This window comes from Corythoichthys intestinalis, chromosome 2 (genome assembly GCF_030265065.1).
Source record: "Corythoichthys intestinalis isolate RoL2023-P3 chromosome 2, ASM3026506v1, whole genome shotgun sequence".
Classification (NCBI taxonomy): Eukaryota; Metazoa; Chordata; class Actinopteri; order Syngnathiformes; family Syngnathidae; genus Corythoichthys; species Corythoichthys intestinalis.
This window is the reverse complement of record NC_080396.1, coordinates 23865516-23880591: the sequence shown is the minus strand read 5'-3', so window position 1 is coordinate 23880591 and position 15076 is coordinate 23865516. Positions and strand designations below refer to the sequence as shown.

The following is a 15076-nucleotide window of genomic DNA, read 5'->3' as shown; positions in this document are numbered from 1 at the left end:
AAATCCCCGTGCGGCCAAAACAATGTAACACCAAACAGCTGTAATTCATTTCATTCTACAGGACAATTTTTTAAAATGCATAATGCGACTACAATAGAGAGGAGTGCTTCGGCCACTCATGCTCATGGTGCATTTGAGGAAGGTGGGAAGTCGGACCTATCCCAATCGGATGGTACCGGTTACGACCTCATAGCGCCAAAGCGAATGTAAACAGCAAAGATAGCTGATCGCGACAAGTTGTTTTTTATTTTGGCCATCAAAAGACATTTTGACCTCCAGCAAACCTGCCTTCACGTAAGCGATCAAATATTGGAGGAAAAAGGACGGCTGAGGTAAATAGCACACACTGTAGACTGCCTTCTTAAGTTTTACTATTGAAGGTCTACTTTTTGACGGGCAGGGCCATTTTGTCGAGTGACGTCAGATTGAAGCAACTCGTGATGCCTCGTTACTTTTTTTTCGACTTCGCGACTAAGACCTCCCAGTTTGAGCGGTGTTCCAGTGATACATTTCTAGCTCGGAGGTTGGAAACTCCGACTTTCCTTCTTCCTCGAATGCCGCATCAGTCTGCTGAGTTGACTGGAGGACGGTAACATGGAGAATTGTGCATTTTGAGGCTGTGGAAACAGAAGGAATGAGCAAAGGAAAGTTTCCATAAATTCCCTATAAAGAACGAGGAACAATATAAACTGTTGTTTCTTGCTGTTGGCTATGACATAAAAAATCAGCGGTGAAAAACACGATGTGATATCACTACGCTCTGCTCCCTCCGGAGCTGCTGAATTACAAATATTGCTGTTTATACTACAATTATTGACATGCAATGGTAAGTTTTAATAACTTTATCCTGAAAACACAGCCAACACTATTGATAGCGTCGGTCGTCGGTGATTTTCATGCGTGCATTTGTTGTTCTTTATTGTCATGCTAAGATTGTACCATTGATTTGCGCTAGCTTAGCCACTCCGGAGCTCTGAAACCAACAAATAACTAACAAACTGCACGGAATTTGTGTGAAATCAACTCCAACGACTAATTAAACCCCCACTTACTCGAAGATAAAGCCGAATGTCAAAAATTCTGAACTTCCACTTTAATTTCTGCCCCTATGTCATGTCTAGCGGTCCGTAAGTCTAGATAAATAAACATTTTGAAAGGAAGTATTTATTTTTCAACATTTCAATCATCAATTACTGCAAAATTAGGTTAAGGCCTCTGGTCTAAAAGATTAGCCTACTTAGTTTTTATTTTGCATTCGTATGAGCAAAGTACTCAACTTCAATCAATGTCAATGGCAGCCAATTAGTTCATTGACATTGTTCTTGATTTTTTTAATGGTGGTCAACATTTGCCTACTGATCTCTTCTCAGGAAGGTGAATAAATGCTACCGAGGACGCTCATGCCCCATCATCGTTCATTGCAGGTTTGTTATGACCTTGATATCAAACTAAAACCTCAACTCATAACTAAATGGTGCGATTGATATTTTCTTGTTTTAGTAACGGGACAGGTCGGACTGGTACTTATATCCTCATGGACATGGTTCTTAACCGTATGGCTAAAGGTGAGCTTTCACATTTAAAAGTCTTATCATCACCAGAAGGAACAAAAGTGAGATTCCATATTTTCTTATGGTCGGCTGTCCTAAAGGTGTGAAAGAAATCGACATTGCTGCAACACTGGAACACGTTCGTGACCAAAGGCCTGGGATGGTTCGTACAAAGGTAAACATATTTTACAAATAGGATAAAATTTCTGAAATCGAGAAAAGTCAAGACCAAAACTCCAAATTTGGTATTTTCAGGACCAATTTGAATTTGCTCTGACTGCTGTGGCTGAAGAGGTGAACGTCATCCTTAAAGCGCTGCCTCAGTAAAGCGGCACTCAACCTCTTTCTGAAGACCTTTGACCTCCATTTATTTCCGGACTGCCTTTTGCCTTGCAAGTTAACAGTGATGTCACACTATGAAAAATATAACGTAACATTTGGGAAGGATTTGTACAGGCACACAGCCGTATATTACATTCAGATATTTGTGGCGTCTTATTATAGCATCGATGCATGGGTTGTCCTGGGAATACTACACTTATCTACATTTTAAGATGCTGTCGCCATACTTGCTACTTACTTGGAGCTTTTCCTCCCACCATTAGGAAGTTGTAAACCGGGTGTTACTCATACCTGCACAAATCCAACCCGAAGATCTAGTGGCAATTTTCTTGCAGAAGCCTCAAGCAGTTTGTTGCTTGTGCTCATGTGGTCTGTTGTATATTGTGCTGTTTTACACACCATCTTTATGCCTCAGGAAGTGTATGTTGGACTAAGCTTGGAAAATACTATGTACTTTATAAGGTTTACTACTTCGGTAAAGTATAAGATACGAAGGTTGACGCTGGTTCTTGATTATTGGAAGGAAGTCAACTTCCCACTCGTGACATCTGCAGAATATCGCTCCTTTTCTGTGTTCCATTAATCTAGTTGTATTGGTGTATACCTCATGCAATTTAGAAAATTAAAAAAAAAAAAAACACTGTTCAATGACAAAATATTTTATTACTGTGAAATTATGAATAAATATTTTCGTGTTTAAGTGCTGCAATCAATTTGTATGTCTTTGTCTGTACTCAAAATATATAGAAGCATCAGTATGCATGTACCTACAATATAACTTGGCTTTTGGTCCCTTTTCAGTGTGATATACAATCAAAGGTACTTGAAAAAAAAAAAAAAAGTAATCTATTTTAATCACAATTTAGCCTAACTGATTGAAAATGTAATTTCTATTTGCTAAATACCAGAGTCGGACAAACAAGTTGAAACGGTTCTAAATCTTGAAGGGGTTGAAAATGTAAAGACGATAGGAACTGTCTATTCACCCGACTTAGCTTTTATAAGAGCCCCCTAACATTATTATAATTTTAAGAATATGAATTTGTAATGAGACATTTTTATTGCATTCATTTATTTTAGGGGATAACTACCACAACCTGTAATAGGCAAGAATGAGATATTGTGTACTCAATTGATGAGATATCCTGTGGAAGAATAAATGTAAACCACCATTTTTATTGATACATAAATTTAGTCTGCAACAATTATAAACAATAGAGCATTTCTTTACATTTAAATAGCGGATGCTTTGATGTGAACTTATATAGTTGTATATACAGTGTTGTTAATCTTTCTTTAGAAAAAAGTAATAAGTTACATTACAAATTACGTCTCCCAATAAAGTAATTTAGTAATTCGGTTACCTCAATGTAAGAGTAATTAGTTACTCGGCAAAGTAACTGACGTTACTTTTCATGTTCTACCCGTTATTACGTGATCCATTCTATAACATCTTTCACATCAAATATATTCATATTAACTGATTGAATTAAACTGAACTGTCATTCATTCCAACAAAAAAACATAGGTCACACTTTTGACTTTTTTTTTTTTAAACTTTCACCCGTATAAGAGTAATTGTATACAAACTTTAACATTGAAATGCTGTGAGAAAAAAAGCCTCCAATTATTTTCATTATTTTGTTGATTATTATTTTTTAATTATTATCTTAATTTATAGTTATTTTTTAATTTTCATATAAATACAAATCTGCGAGTTTGCCTTAGCGGAACTCTTATGACCGACTTGTTTCTTGTCGGTGTTTACACTCGATAGTACAAACCGGATATGGGAGCATCTGTGTCTTGACAAGAGCTATGTTTTGCTTTTATGAGTCGTTCTAACGTTTCTTAATTTTTTTGTTTTTTTTGTTTTTTGTTATTTCTGAATGCCTGGTTCGGCAACAGACTGCCGTAACCAATGCTAATAGAGATGCTTTTATGAACGTGATTTTAAATTGCTGCTGCCGTTCAAAACAATCAAACAAAGTACGAGGCTCGTTGTTTCAGCAACACGGAAAACGTTTTATTATATTTTTTTGAATTAGATTCCCCCCCCCCCCACAATTAAAATAGTCTTGTCAGTCTCTGGAATTATATATTTTATGTTTTAATCCCCCCCCTCTACTGCCTCTGCTCGGAAGTAAGTATACTTTGTGGACATATAACGTTTATGCCCTTTCAAATTGAAACGAGGCCAGCATGGTTTGTGTTTGTAAAATCGATCGCTTTTTTTGCACACTGTGACCAGTGACGACGGGTTGTCAAATAACATTCAAAAGAGACGCTTGTCTCAACCTATTGGTTTGATTGAATGCTGTGCTCTCTAACCTGCAAGTTCTGGGCCAGTGGATCAAGATGGAGGCTACCGAAGCATCCGCCCACGCTCTCCTCCAGCAACCGTGGCTTCCTGTCATCATCGATGGCACCCACCTCCTGGCCAAGAGCTCCTTTGGGGAGACGATGTACCACATCCTTCTCACTGACCTTCATAGCGTGTGGGAAGAGACGATGCACTCAGCTGCTATCCAGAGCCGCGCTCAGGTGTGTAGAGTAAAATTTTGAAGCTTTTGTTAATACTCATGAGTAGGCATGTGCCGGTAAGACAACCTTAAGAAAAAATAGTACGGCGTCACGGTATTGCAATTATAGCTCTAAAACAGTGGTGTTAAACCGATTCCACAAAGTCCTGGTCTTTGTTCCAACAGATTCAGCACAGACAGTTCAACCAATGAGGTTTCTGCTAAAATAGACCCCAATCAACAACATCGCGCAATCACGTGATCGCTGTGTTGTGCCGCCGTATTGTCCGTCATTGTGTGTCCGTATTCTCAATGGTCTCAATTTATCGTGCAATTTATAGTGCAATTCATGGAAGCCCCGGTGCTATCAGACGCTGTAAACTCATTGGATGTGTTGCATAAAAGGTGTTGTGTGGAAAAGCTTCAGTCGATCCATTCGCCTGATCCATATTTGATGCCTAAATCCATATTTTTCGACCCGCTGTCTTCGCCGTCTCTGCCTAACATCTGCTACCCTGATATCTACAACTATCTTGTCTGCAGAAACTCAGCCTATTCTCACGAAACTTTGAAAAACCTTAAGAGCAGCACTCTAAGCAACATTACCCCGTGTGACCCTTCCAATTTTCTAAAATGGCGACAATAAAAAAAAAAAAAAGTTGACTGCGATGGCCGACGCTTCAAGGATAGGTGGATATTGGACTATTTCTTCAATAAAATACGCAACAACTGTGTCTGCCTCATTTGCAAAGAGACAGTGGCTGTTTTCAAAGAGTTCAACGTGACGCGATATTACCAAACAAGACACGCTGACATGTACGACAACATTACAGGGAAGATAAGCAGCGAGAAATTATAGCAACTTGAAGCTAGTTTAATTTCACAGCAGCAGTATTTCGCAAGAGCCCAAGTGTCGAAAGAGAACGCCACAAAGGCGAGATTGTTGAAATTATGATAAAAAAAATAATCATAAAGCAAATGTGACACACAGAAGGGCTTGCTAAAATTTGTTTAAATATATTGTTCTGCGTAAATCAGCCAAGGTAGCCCCCCACATGTTTACCACACCAAATCTGGCCCCCTTTGCAAAAAGTTTGGACACCCCTGTTTAACTGATGATCTGTAGACGAGGCCAGCTTCTTTCACTTGGTACCAGCTAAATATTATTCAAAAAATAATGATGGCGGAAAAAATAAACATCTTGAATGTGAAACTATATGTTGTCGGCGATTAGCCTCGCAATTATCTTAATTGTGGTTGTCAGCCCCAAACCCTCTAAATATATATTAAATGCATCTTACCAGGTATAAAATGACTACTACATAATCTGTGGTGATCGTTTGGTGCCCAGTTTTCTCGTCGAATTGCAGCAATCCATCTCGCTCTCCTCTTCGGGTCTCTCGGAATACGGTAGAACTTCCAAGTCCAACCGCCACGCACGCCTTCACCATTTCTATTATTAATGTTAACGAGCAGAAAAACACGCCGCAATAGGAGGCATGTACGGAGCGGTAATGTGTAAACACGACGAGCTGACGGACAATATGGCGGCTCCAGTCAGGGGGGCGGAGTTGTGACGTCATGTGATTGGGGTCTATAAGCAGCACCTGACTGCAATCAACTGATTACGCTTGTAAAACACCAGATTGGTGAAAAGGTATTCATCTTGTTTGGTTGGAATGAAATCCAGCACCCACTGCGGCCCTTTGAGGACCGGTTTGACACCTGTGCTCTAAAATGTTTTGAGATGTATGGGTTTAAAAAAAAATCCATTGAACAGGATATTTTTAGTTTTTCACAACATATTTGCAAATTGGAACATTGACACAAATATGTGAAAATAAATAAATACAATAACAAACAAAAAAAAATAACAAATATTTTACCGTATTGGCCCGAATATAAGACGGCACTGATTATAAGACGACCCCCTCTTTTTTTTTTTTTTGTAAAAACCTATCCTGTTCAGCTGTTTGACACGGAGAATGGAAGTCTAAGCGCCCGGATAGTCTGAACTAAGGATGTCCCGATACAGGTTTTTGCACTTCCGATCCGATACCGATATTGTTTTGCACTTCCGATCCGATACCGATATTGTTTTGCACTTCCGATCCGATACCGATAGTGACCGATACCGATACCGGCCTATCTGAGCATGTATTAATGTTTAAAGTTATTTAGCCTCCTTACTTAGTTGTCAGACTCATGTTGAAAAGGGTTTTAGTACTCTTGATAACAACTAGCCAGCTGAATTAGTTGAGTTTGAATAACACACAACGGTTGGTAACAAGAAACTGACCTGTTTATTTAGTGACAAACACAAAACATTCTAAATAACAAACAGAAATGGCATAGTCAGTCAGTAAAATGTGCAAATAATATTGTAAACTGTCAGTGGAAAATCCCACAAACTTCCCAAGCTATTAGGTGATTTTAATGTTTCGTGCATTAGTTACAAAAATTGTATAAAAAGCCTCTCAGGTTTAAATAAACGACTATTTCAGTATCAAGTTAACATTTTAAAACAGTAAATAAAATACTCAAGTCCCCATTCTGTATCAGCAGCTTTAAACTACATTCAATTCATTTAATTTTGCGAATCAACTGTTAAAAGTTGTGAAAATTGCTCCCGTTATTCCATAATTTCCCTTCTGTCTACTTTTGACATGTGAAAGTTTTAAAACTGTTTTGAAGATAGATTCAAGTCAAGATTTTTCCGATTTAGGAGTATTTTAGATAAAAAGTTAATTAGGTTCGCTTGGAAGGTTCACTACAACAGCCTACAAGGGAAGTCTCCTGCTTTAAGATGGCGGCTGTTTACTAACGTACGTAGTTTTCAATGCATGTGTTCCCAACGGCGTCGAGTCTTGTCATTTTGCATCTAGATCTATATACATATGATATCTATTAGACAAGCAGGATGTTTATGCTGCATTCCAGAGAAGTGGGAAGTCGGATTTATCCCACTCGGATGGTACCAGTTCCGACCTCAAAGCGTTTCCAAGCAAATGTAAACAATGATGGCTGATCGCGACGAGGTGTTTTTTTATTTTGGCCATCCAAAGACATTTTGACCTCCAGTGAACCTGCCTTCCTATAAGCGATCAAATAGTAGATGAAAAACGACGGCTGCGTTATAGCCCACACTGTAAACTGCCTTTTTTTAGTTACATCCTTTGCTGATCGTCAATATAAAATCATAGCACAACAAAGATGATGTCGGACTTTTCCGGCATCCGACTAGGAAAATATCATTGGAACGCCACTTGAACTGGGAGGTCCAAGTTGCGAAGTCGGAGAATAAATGACTACCCCGACTTCCAAGTTGTTTCAATCTGACGTCACTGGACAAAATGGCGCTCAAGAAAACGTATTGAATGATAACACAATAATGAAGTAAATCAAGTTTATTTGAGACGCCATGTATTTTTTTCTCATACAGTGAATTATCTTTGTTGTGCTATGTTTGTATGTTGTACTCTGCCTCTTAGTCTTTGTCGTCCTTTAAGGTGAAATCATCCCACACAGCTGACATTTTTACCGATAAAGTCTCTCGGTAAATTGGGAGATGGTAATGTAGTGTATTTAAGGTGTGCCGTAAAATGCGGACCAGATTTTAGGGAAACCGAAGCAAAAACTGGAATGGATTATGTAGCTCAGTGCGCTGGAAAACCCGGATCGGAAGTCTGGATCGGAATTTTTCCGTGTCGGCCGATCCGATACCGATGCGCATTTTTTTGCCCATATCGGCGTCCGATACGATCCAAATATCGGATCGGGACATCTCTAGTCTGAACAGTTTTAATGTTTCACATTGAGAGTCTGACATACTCCCATTGTGATCACTCAATATACCATTTATTATGACAAAGCAGCGAACAGGAAGGGGTTATGGGGGAACAGAAGAAAAGAAACAAGAGAAGAAAGAAAAACACAAACTACAACAAGAAGCACATTGAACATCTAGACAAATTACTAATATGTTGGTGCTATTGTCAGCTAGATGTATTTCCGGTTGACACCATGTGGGGGGCCTGTTGACCAGGGAAAGAGGGGGACGGGGGTGGGGGAGTGTATAAGCTAAATGATTGAAAGGGGTAGAGTGTACACAAATCAGCTCTGTGAACTAGAACCCAGTAATCGTGTGAATCCCTTGTGATTGCAAGCCCGTTGGTGACCAACCCTACGCCACCCCATCACCAATCCCGGCACCGGGACCCCCCACCCGAGCGCGCCCTATCACATCCAGCCGCACGCGAGCCCCACCAGGCGCGCGACAGCCACGCAGACGAGCGGAGACGTCACGCGGGCGCCAACCCAGGGCCACGGCCCCCACCCAGCCAGCCCGGGGAGGGAGGAAGGGCGGGCGGGGGACGGGGGTGAAGCGCAACCCATCCTTCCTCCCGCAGCCCAGCAAAGGAGCCATCCCCCCCCCCCCCCCCCCCCCCCCCCCCCCCCCCGGGATCCAAGGTGGTCCCCCGGGCCACCCGTGCACCCATCAACCGGCCTTCAGGGATGGCAAGAGGGGACGCACCAAAACCCACAGCTCAAGTTGCTAAAAAAATAGAACAATTACTTTCCATGAAAAAGTTAAAAAAAAAAAAAAAAAAACTTCTAAATAAAATTTAAAATACATGTATATCAGGCACTTCACTGACTTTATAGCTCCATCTCAAGATCTTTAGAGACTTGCTCATTTTCTACATATTTCTCTCTCAGTCCAAGTTATGATGCAGGAATGTGAATATGTTCAGCTTTTATGGGTTAATATACCACCACTACTACTATTAATATTAATTAGTTGAATATTAATGGAAAGTGAGATTTAGATTTTGTGTATGACTCGTATCATTATTTACACATCATACCCCCCCACAACTTCTCTCAACACAGAAAGTCGCCAGAGAGAAAAAAAAACAGGCTCTATTATGAAAATGTTATTTTGAACAGATGTTTATATTGGCGGAAGACTTTACAAAGGTACACTTATAGTAAGGTTAGTGAAGAAACAAGTTAGCCGTCTTGGCATGCTAACTAGCCACGTTAAAAGCCTTGTTAACAAGCTTACGTTATAGTACATGTTTTACCGTCGCTAATCACATGAAACACGCTGGAGTGAACTCTCGTAGCTGGTGGGAAATGTTCATGACACCGTTTACTTCACTTCAATTTTGTGTAAAGTGACGGATGATGGTCACATGAATGGGAAATCATGTTGGAAGTGTAGCCTGCACGTCAGCTGTCCTTCCTCCTCTAAGCCGCGGCTGTGTGTTTCTTTTCGGTAGCTGCAATACTCCCATACGAGACTAGACTTTTTTGAAGGGTTTTTGGAAAAGCTCAGGTTTAGTTTCAACAGCAACAGCGGTGTCAACGACAGAGCAACAACCGGTGGGGGAGGGGTGAGCGCTGACGTTCTCGCTGCATTTTGGGGGCATCAAAATTAGCCAATACCGTACTACGGTATGATGGAAAATTTTAGTGGTTTTGAAACCATGACGTTTTCATACCACGGTAAACATTGATGGGTAACCGGCACATGCCTACTCATGAGTCCATCATGTTTGATCAAACCACTCGGTGACATAGAGTTACCAAAACAATTTTAAATAGACGTTATTTTTGCCACTTTATCAACATGTAGTTGTTTGCCAAATGTCTGCCAGGAGCTGAACAAGCGTTTGGAAGCCCCTGTCAAAGCGTTCTTCTCGCACTTGTGCGAGGTGGTTCGACCCAGTTTGTCGGGCAGCAGTCAGCCACCCGAAGGCGAAGCTGGCATCTCTGTGATGCAACTGAATGAAGGCAGCTTAAACCTGAGGCTGAAGAGCAAGCTCGCAGGTCTGCCGTTCTATTGGGAGTTTCGCTGCACTCCTGCTCCCATCAGCGTGGTACGTTTGGTGTGTTTTTTTCCAGTTCTCATGTTTAGGGTTTAGAAGCCTGATTGAGTAAGAGGTCATCTTTAAATGTTTCACTGCTAGGTTTGTCTTCATCTGGTGCAGCCCTTGTTATCTATGAGCCACGTGCTGCACCAGAAGGTGGAGCAACTGGAAGATTTGCTGCTCAGGAAGGATGCTGAGATCCAGGACTACAAAGAGAATGGAGGCACACTCAGCAGAGGTACAATCAGCTGGCTAATGCAGAACACAAATTTACATGATATTATATCATATTTCTTTTTGCTTTTTCAGTTTTTCATAATTTGTAAGTATGCTTGCATGCATTTAATATGCTCTAATGATGTCAAAACAGGTCTTTTTAGAGCCCGCTTCACACCACTTTACACAAAACATACAGTGGGGCAAGTAAGTATTTAGTCAACCACTAATGGCGTACCGCAAGCAACACGTCACTTCCTCTCAATAATATTCATGACATTAGCTACTGTTGCTAAGTAGGGACAAGCCACCATTTGTCCCTAAAAGGAAATGAATGGAAATCGTGTACGAAGGAGATGTTTACAGAGCTAAACCTACCAATTCTCTCCGAAAATGATGTGCCTGTTGCCAAATTGACTGGCAAAGATGTGGAAGAACATAAAAATGTTCAGTTAAAGAGATGGTTTGAGTGTCGAAGGCTGAAAAAGACGAAAAAAACGAGCCGACCTAAGCATAGCTTTAGCTTTTTTATCGACGCGACTGACAATGACATTCTCCTGTTTCAACAAGCTATCCTTTACCATCAGCCCTGTCTTTCTTATATATCCTCTGGTTGTCCTACGTCTCTTACTGTTCTTGGGGGTAATTTAGTTAGCTTTGTGTTGCGATCGCAAACGCTACTCAATGACAGCCAACGAACACTTTTAATTTTTTCATTGATAACACATCTTAATCCTATCATTTATTTACACTTCCCCCTTACTAAAGTTGTTTTTTATATATATACAGGGTGACCCAAAAAGATGCGTACCCATGAAAATTTCAATTGTGACTTTGATTAAAAAGCTATTTATTTCAAATTACAACCACACATTATTCAGTTTATGGAAGACCATTCACCAGAGTTTCAGCTATTTCTGTCCATTTTTAGTCAGTTTATGGCTTTCCCAAGATGTGTTCCAAATGTCCACCATTCCGTCGCAAGCAAACCTGTACTCGTCTGACAAAGTTGTCAATCACTTTTACACACTCCTCTTTCGGGTTGGGAAGGGTTGTGAGAGCTTCACAATGGTTTCAGCAAGACGGGGCCACACCTCATACAGCCAACGAAACCATTGCTTGGTTGAGGCAGAGGTTCGAAGAGAGACTCATAAGCAGAAGATGTGATGTGGAATGGGCCCCGCACTCACCAGATCTTAACCCCCCAGATTTTTATCTGTGGGGTTTCCTCAAAGACAATGTATACCAGGGAAATCCACAAACAATTGAGGAACTGAAAACTGCCATCACAGCAAAAATAAGAGCCATCCCGAATATATATATATATATATATATATACAGTGCTGCTCAAAAGTTTGTGAACCCCCTCAACATTTTGGAATTTTCTATTATTTCAACCTGATTTCCTAATCAATCAATTCAGTAGTTTTTTTTTGTTTTTTTAACAGTTGTGTTGTCGAGACTAAATTAAAAAGAGTTTTCATCAACTGATGTAGGTGCAAAATTGAACTGTTTGGTCACAACCAAAACCGCCATGTCTGGCGAAAAGTCAACACTGCATACCACCAAAAGAACCTTCTCCCAACAGTGAAGCATGGAGGTGGGAATGTCAAGATCTGGGCTTGCTTTTCATCCTCAGGACCTGGACAACTCCACATAGTCCAGGGAATCATGAATTCTGAGGAATATTGTCAAATCCTAGAACATAACCTGACGCCATCTGTTTTGAAGTTAAAGCTTGGCAGAACGTGGATCATGCAACATGATAATGATCCAAAGCATTCCAGCAATACAACCAAGGAATGGCTGAAAAAGAAGAAGATTCGTGTTCTGGACTGGCCCAGTCAAAGTCCTGACCTAAATCCCATTGAAATGCTGTGGCGGGACCTGAAGCGAGCAGTTCATGCCAGACGCCCATCAAACCTCTCTCAACTGACTGCGTTCTGCAAGGAAGAATGGGCAAAAATCCCCCAAAGTAGATGTGAGAGGCTGATTAGTCACTACAGAAACCGTTTGGTTGAGGTAATCTCTGCAAAAGGAGGCGCAATATCCTATTAACTGAAGGGGTTCACATACTTTTGCACACATGATATCTGAGTTTTTCTTAAATCAACCACTTTTGTTAAATAAAGAATGACAATATAACTATTTCTTTTGTTTCAGTCCATTATTTGGAATGTCAGTATTGTGGATTTGGGTATAACTTAACATTTAATAAGGTTATTTTAGTTTTTTTTACAAAAAATCTGACCATCGCTGTGGGGTTCACAAACTTTCGAGCAGCACTGTATATATTAGGGCTGTCAAACGATTAAAATTTTTAATCGAGTTAATCACAGCTTAAAAATTAATTAATCGTAATTAATCGCAATTCAAACCATCTCTAAAATATGCCAGATTTTTCTGTAAATTATTGTTGGAATGGATAGATAAGACACAAGACGGATATATACATACAACATACTGTACATAAGTACTGTAGAGCTGTCCCGACTAGTCGACATAGTCGACGTCATCGATGACGTAAATACGTCGACGAGCACAACATCCCGTCGACGGTTAATGAAGGGTTAAAAAAATATATGCGCGGAAAGTTCAGAATGTCGGATACTTTGTATGCAAGCGGGGAAAGCGGCACAAAGCCAAAAAAGCGCACCAGAGTGTCCAAAACATTGACTTATTTCAAAGAAATAAAGGAGGGTACACTCTTGTGCCAAGCTTGGCTGCACGTCGGCCGTGAATAAACACCTCAAGCGCCGTCACCGTTTGTAAAAAAATTTTTTTTGCATTTTTTGTACACCAGAGGGTGCTGTCGCTTTACTAAATAATAATGTTTCATTGACAATGGGCCTATAAGTGCTATTAGTATTGCTAACTGAAAGGTTTATTTCATGTTATTGTTTATTTTATGGTATAGAAAATTATATAACGTTAAAAGGTCATAAATATATACAGTATATACAGCGATTGCACTCAAGGAAGAGATTGTCAATGATAAGGTAATAAATTAAGGTAAAGGCAATTCATATAGGCAATTCATTGATATATAAATAAGGTTTAAAAGGAAAAAGGTGAAAAGTTTTCGTTAATTTCTAATTGTGTTGTTTTATTTGTGTGCACCGTAGCTCTTACAGTGTGATTACATCAAGGATGGAATAAAAGTTGTAAACCATCAGTTTAAGAGACCATCTTTTCAATCGGGATGCTACACTAGTTAATTCTATCAGCATTTGAAGTCATTGTTTATTTGTGATTTATTATTGTTATTTACGTGTTTATTTGTACTTTAGTAAATAATTTAGGTGTTTCAATATGTTTTTTGTGAATTGATAAGTGTCAACAAAAATTTCATTGCTAAATTAGTAAACAAAAACAAAAAAAAAAACATTTTTTAAAATTATTAGATTAGTCGACTAATCGTAAAAATAGTCGGCTGACTAATCGGGAGAAAATTAGTCGTTTGGGACAGCCCTAAAGTACTGTATTTGTTTATTGTAACAATAAATCCACAAATAGCATTATTAACATTCTTTCTGTTAAAGTGATCCACGGATAGAAAGACTTGTAGTTCTTAAAAGATAAATGTTGTAGTTACAAGTTATAGTAATTTTATATTAAAACCCCTCTTCATGTTTTTGTTTTAATAAAATTTGTAAAAATTTTTCAATCAAAAGTAGAGTTAATATAATAATAATAAGAATAAAAATAACAATAATAAAAATATAGTGGCCAAAGTCTAAGTTTTACGTGTATTTTGCATAGCTATTTTGATATGGAATGCCAGTTCATTTTGCATTGTTGTTTAACTGTGTGAGAATAGGGCCTCATTACTATAGACTGAAGTAATTTTCTTTTTGTGAACATTATTTTTTTGGGAGAGATAGGAATATTATTTTTGTTGTGCTTGCACTAAACGATACTTATGTTTGTTGTGAAGGAGTTGCCGAAGCTTATGCTAATAAACGGCGCGGTCCAAAGAACGCCTGTGTCCACTCGCCTTTACTGTATAACATATATCTGTACATATTTTACCCAGAATACAACAAGAGACACATGATTGCCACTAAAAGAAAGAAAACTTACCGAAATATGTGTGGAGCACAAATAGCAATTTGCATTGCATTGTGAATACAGCATAAATGTCTCACAACTAAGACTAATTCTTCCACGTTTAGAAGAAATAATATGAGTATGGAACGGCACGGCCCCCAAGCGGCCGGTGGCATTCCCTTCACTCTTAATGTCCATAAAAGGCCTCATTGTAATCTGTTTGAGGCAATGTGCGAGCGGGTCATTCAGTGCATGCGTTAATTGCGTCAAATATTTTAACGTGATTAATTTAAAAAATTAACGCCCGTTAACGCGATCATTTTGACAGCCCTAATATACATATATAATGTACAAATAAAATCTAATACATTAGGGGTGTGACAAAATATCGAAATGGTGATATATCGTGATACTTTGTATCCCAAAAGGTTATCGATATGCTCCTGCCAAGAATCGAGATATCGTTTTAAAAAGGTGTCAATGTCTAAAAAAATATATAAAAATGAACCAACAAGTTGCT

General features: G+C 39.3%; 2 protein-coding genes across 3 annotated transcripts in view; both read left to right on the top strand.

Annotated features, from left to right (window-relative positions):
* LOC130912170 (receptor-type tyrosine-protein phosphatase-like N) overlaps positions 1–2602 on the top strand; it is a 44498-nt gene extending 41896 nt beyond the window's left edge. The window contains exons 19-22 of one of the 2 annotated variants that reach the window (XM_057830052.1): positions 1371–1424; positions 1501–1565; positions 1652–1725; positions 1806–2602. In XM_057830052.1, the coding sequence (XP_057686035.1) occupies positions 1371–1424; positions 1501–1565; positions 1652–1725; positions 1806–1877 (265 nt within the window). In that variant the 3' untranslated portion in view covers positions 1878–2602. The remainder of the gene's footprint in view (positions 1–1370; positions 1425–1500; positions 1566–1651; positions 1726–1805) is intronic. The other variant, XM_057830051.1, reaches the window with a different exon arrangement.
* A 1072-nt stretch (positions 2603–3674) lies between these two features.
* Positions 3675–15076, top strand: part of nhej1 (nonhomologous end-joining factor 1) — a 47168-nt gene continuing 35766 nt past the window's right edge. Inside the window, exons 1-4 of the mRNA XM_057829476.1 lie at positions 3675–4035; positions 4231–4436; positions 10078–10299; positions 10390–10528. Of these exons, the coding sequence (XP_057685459.1) occupies positions 4251–4436; positions 10078–10299; positions 10390–10528 (547 nt within the window). The 5' untranslated portion in view covers positions 3675–4035; positions 4231–4250. The remainder of the gene's footprint in view (positions 4036–4230; positions 4437–10077; positions 10300–10389; positions 10529–15076) is intronic.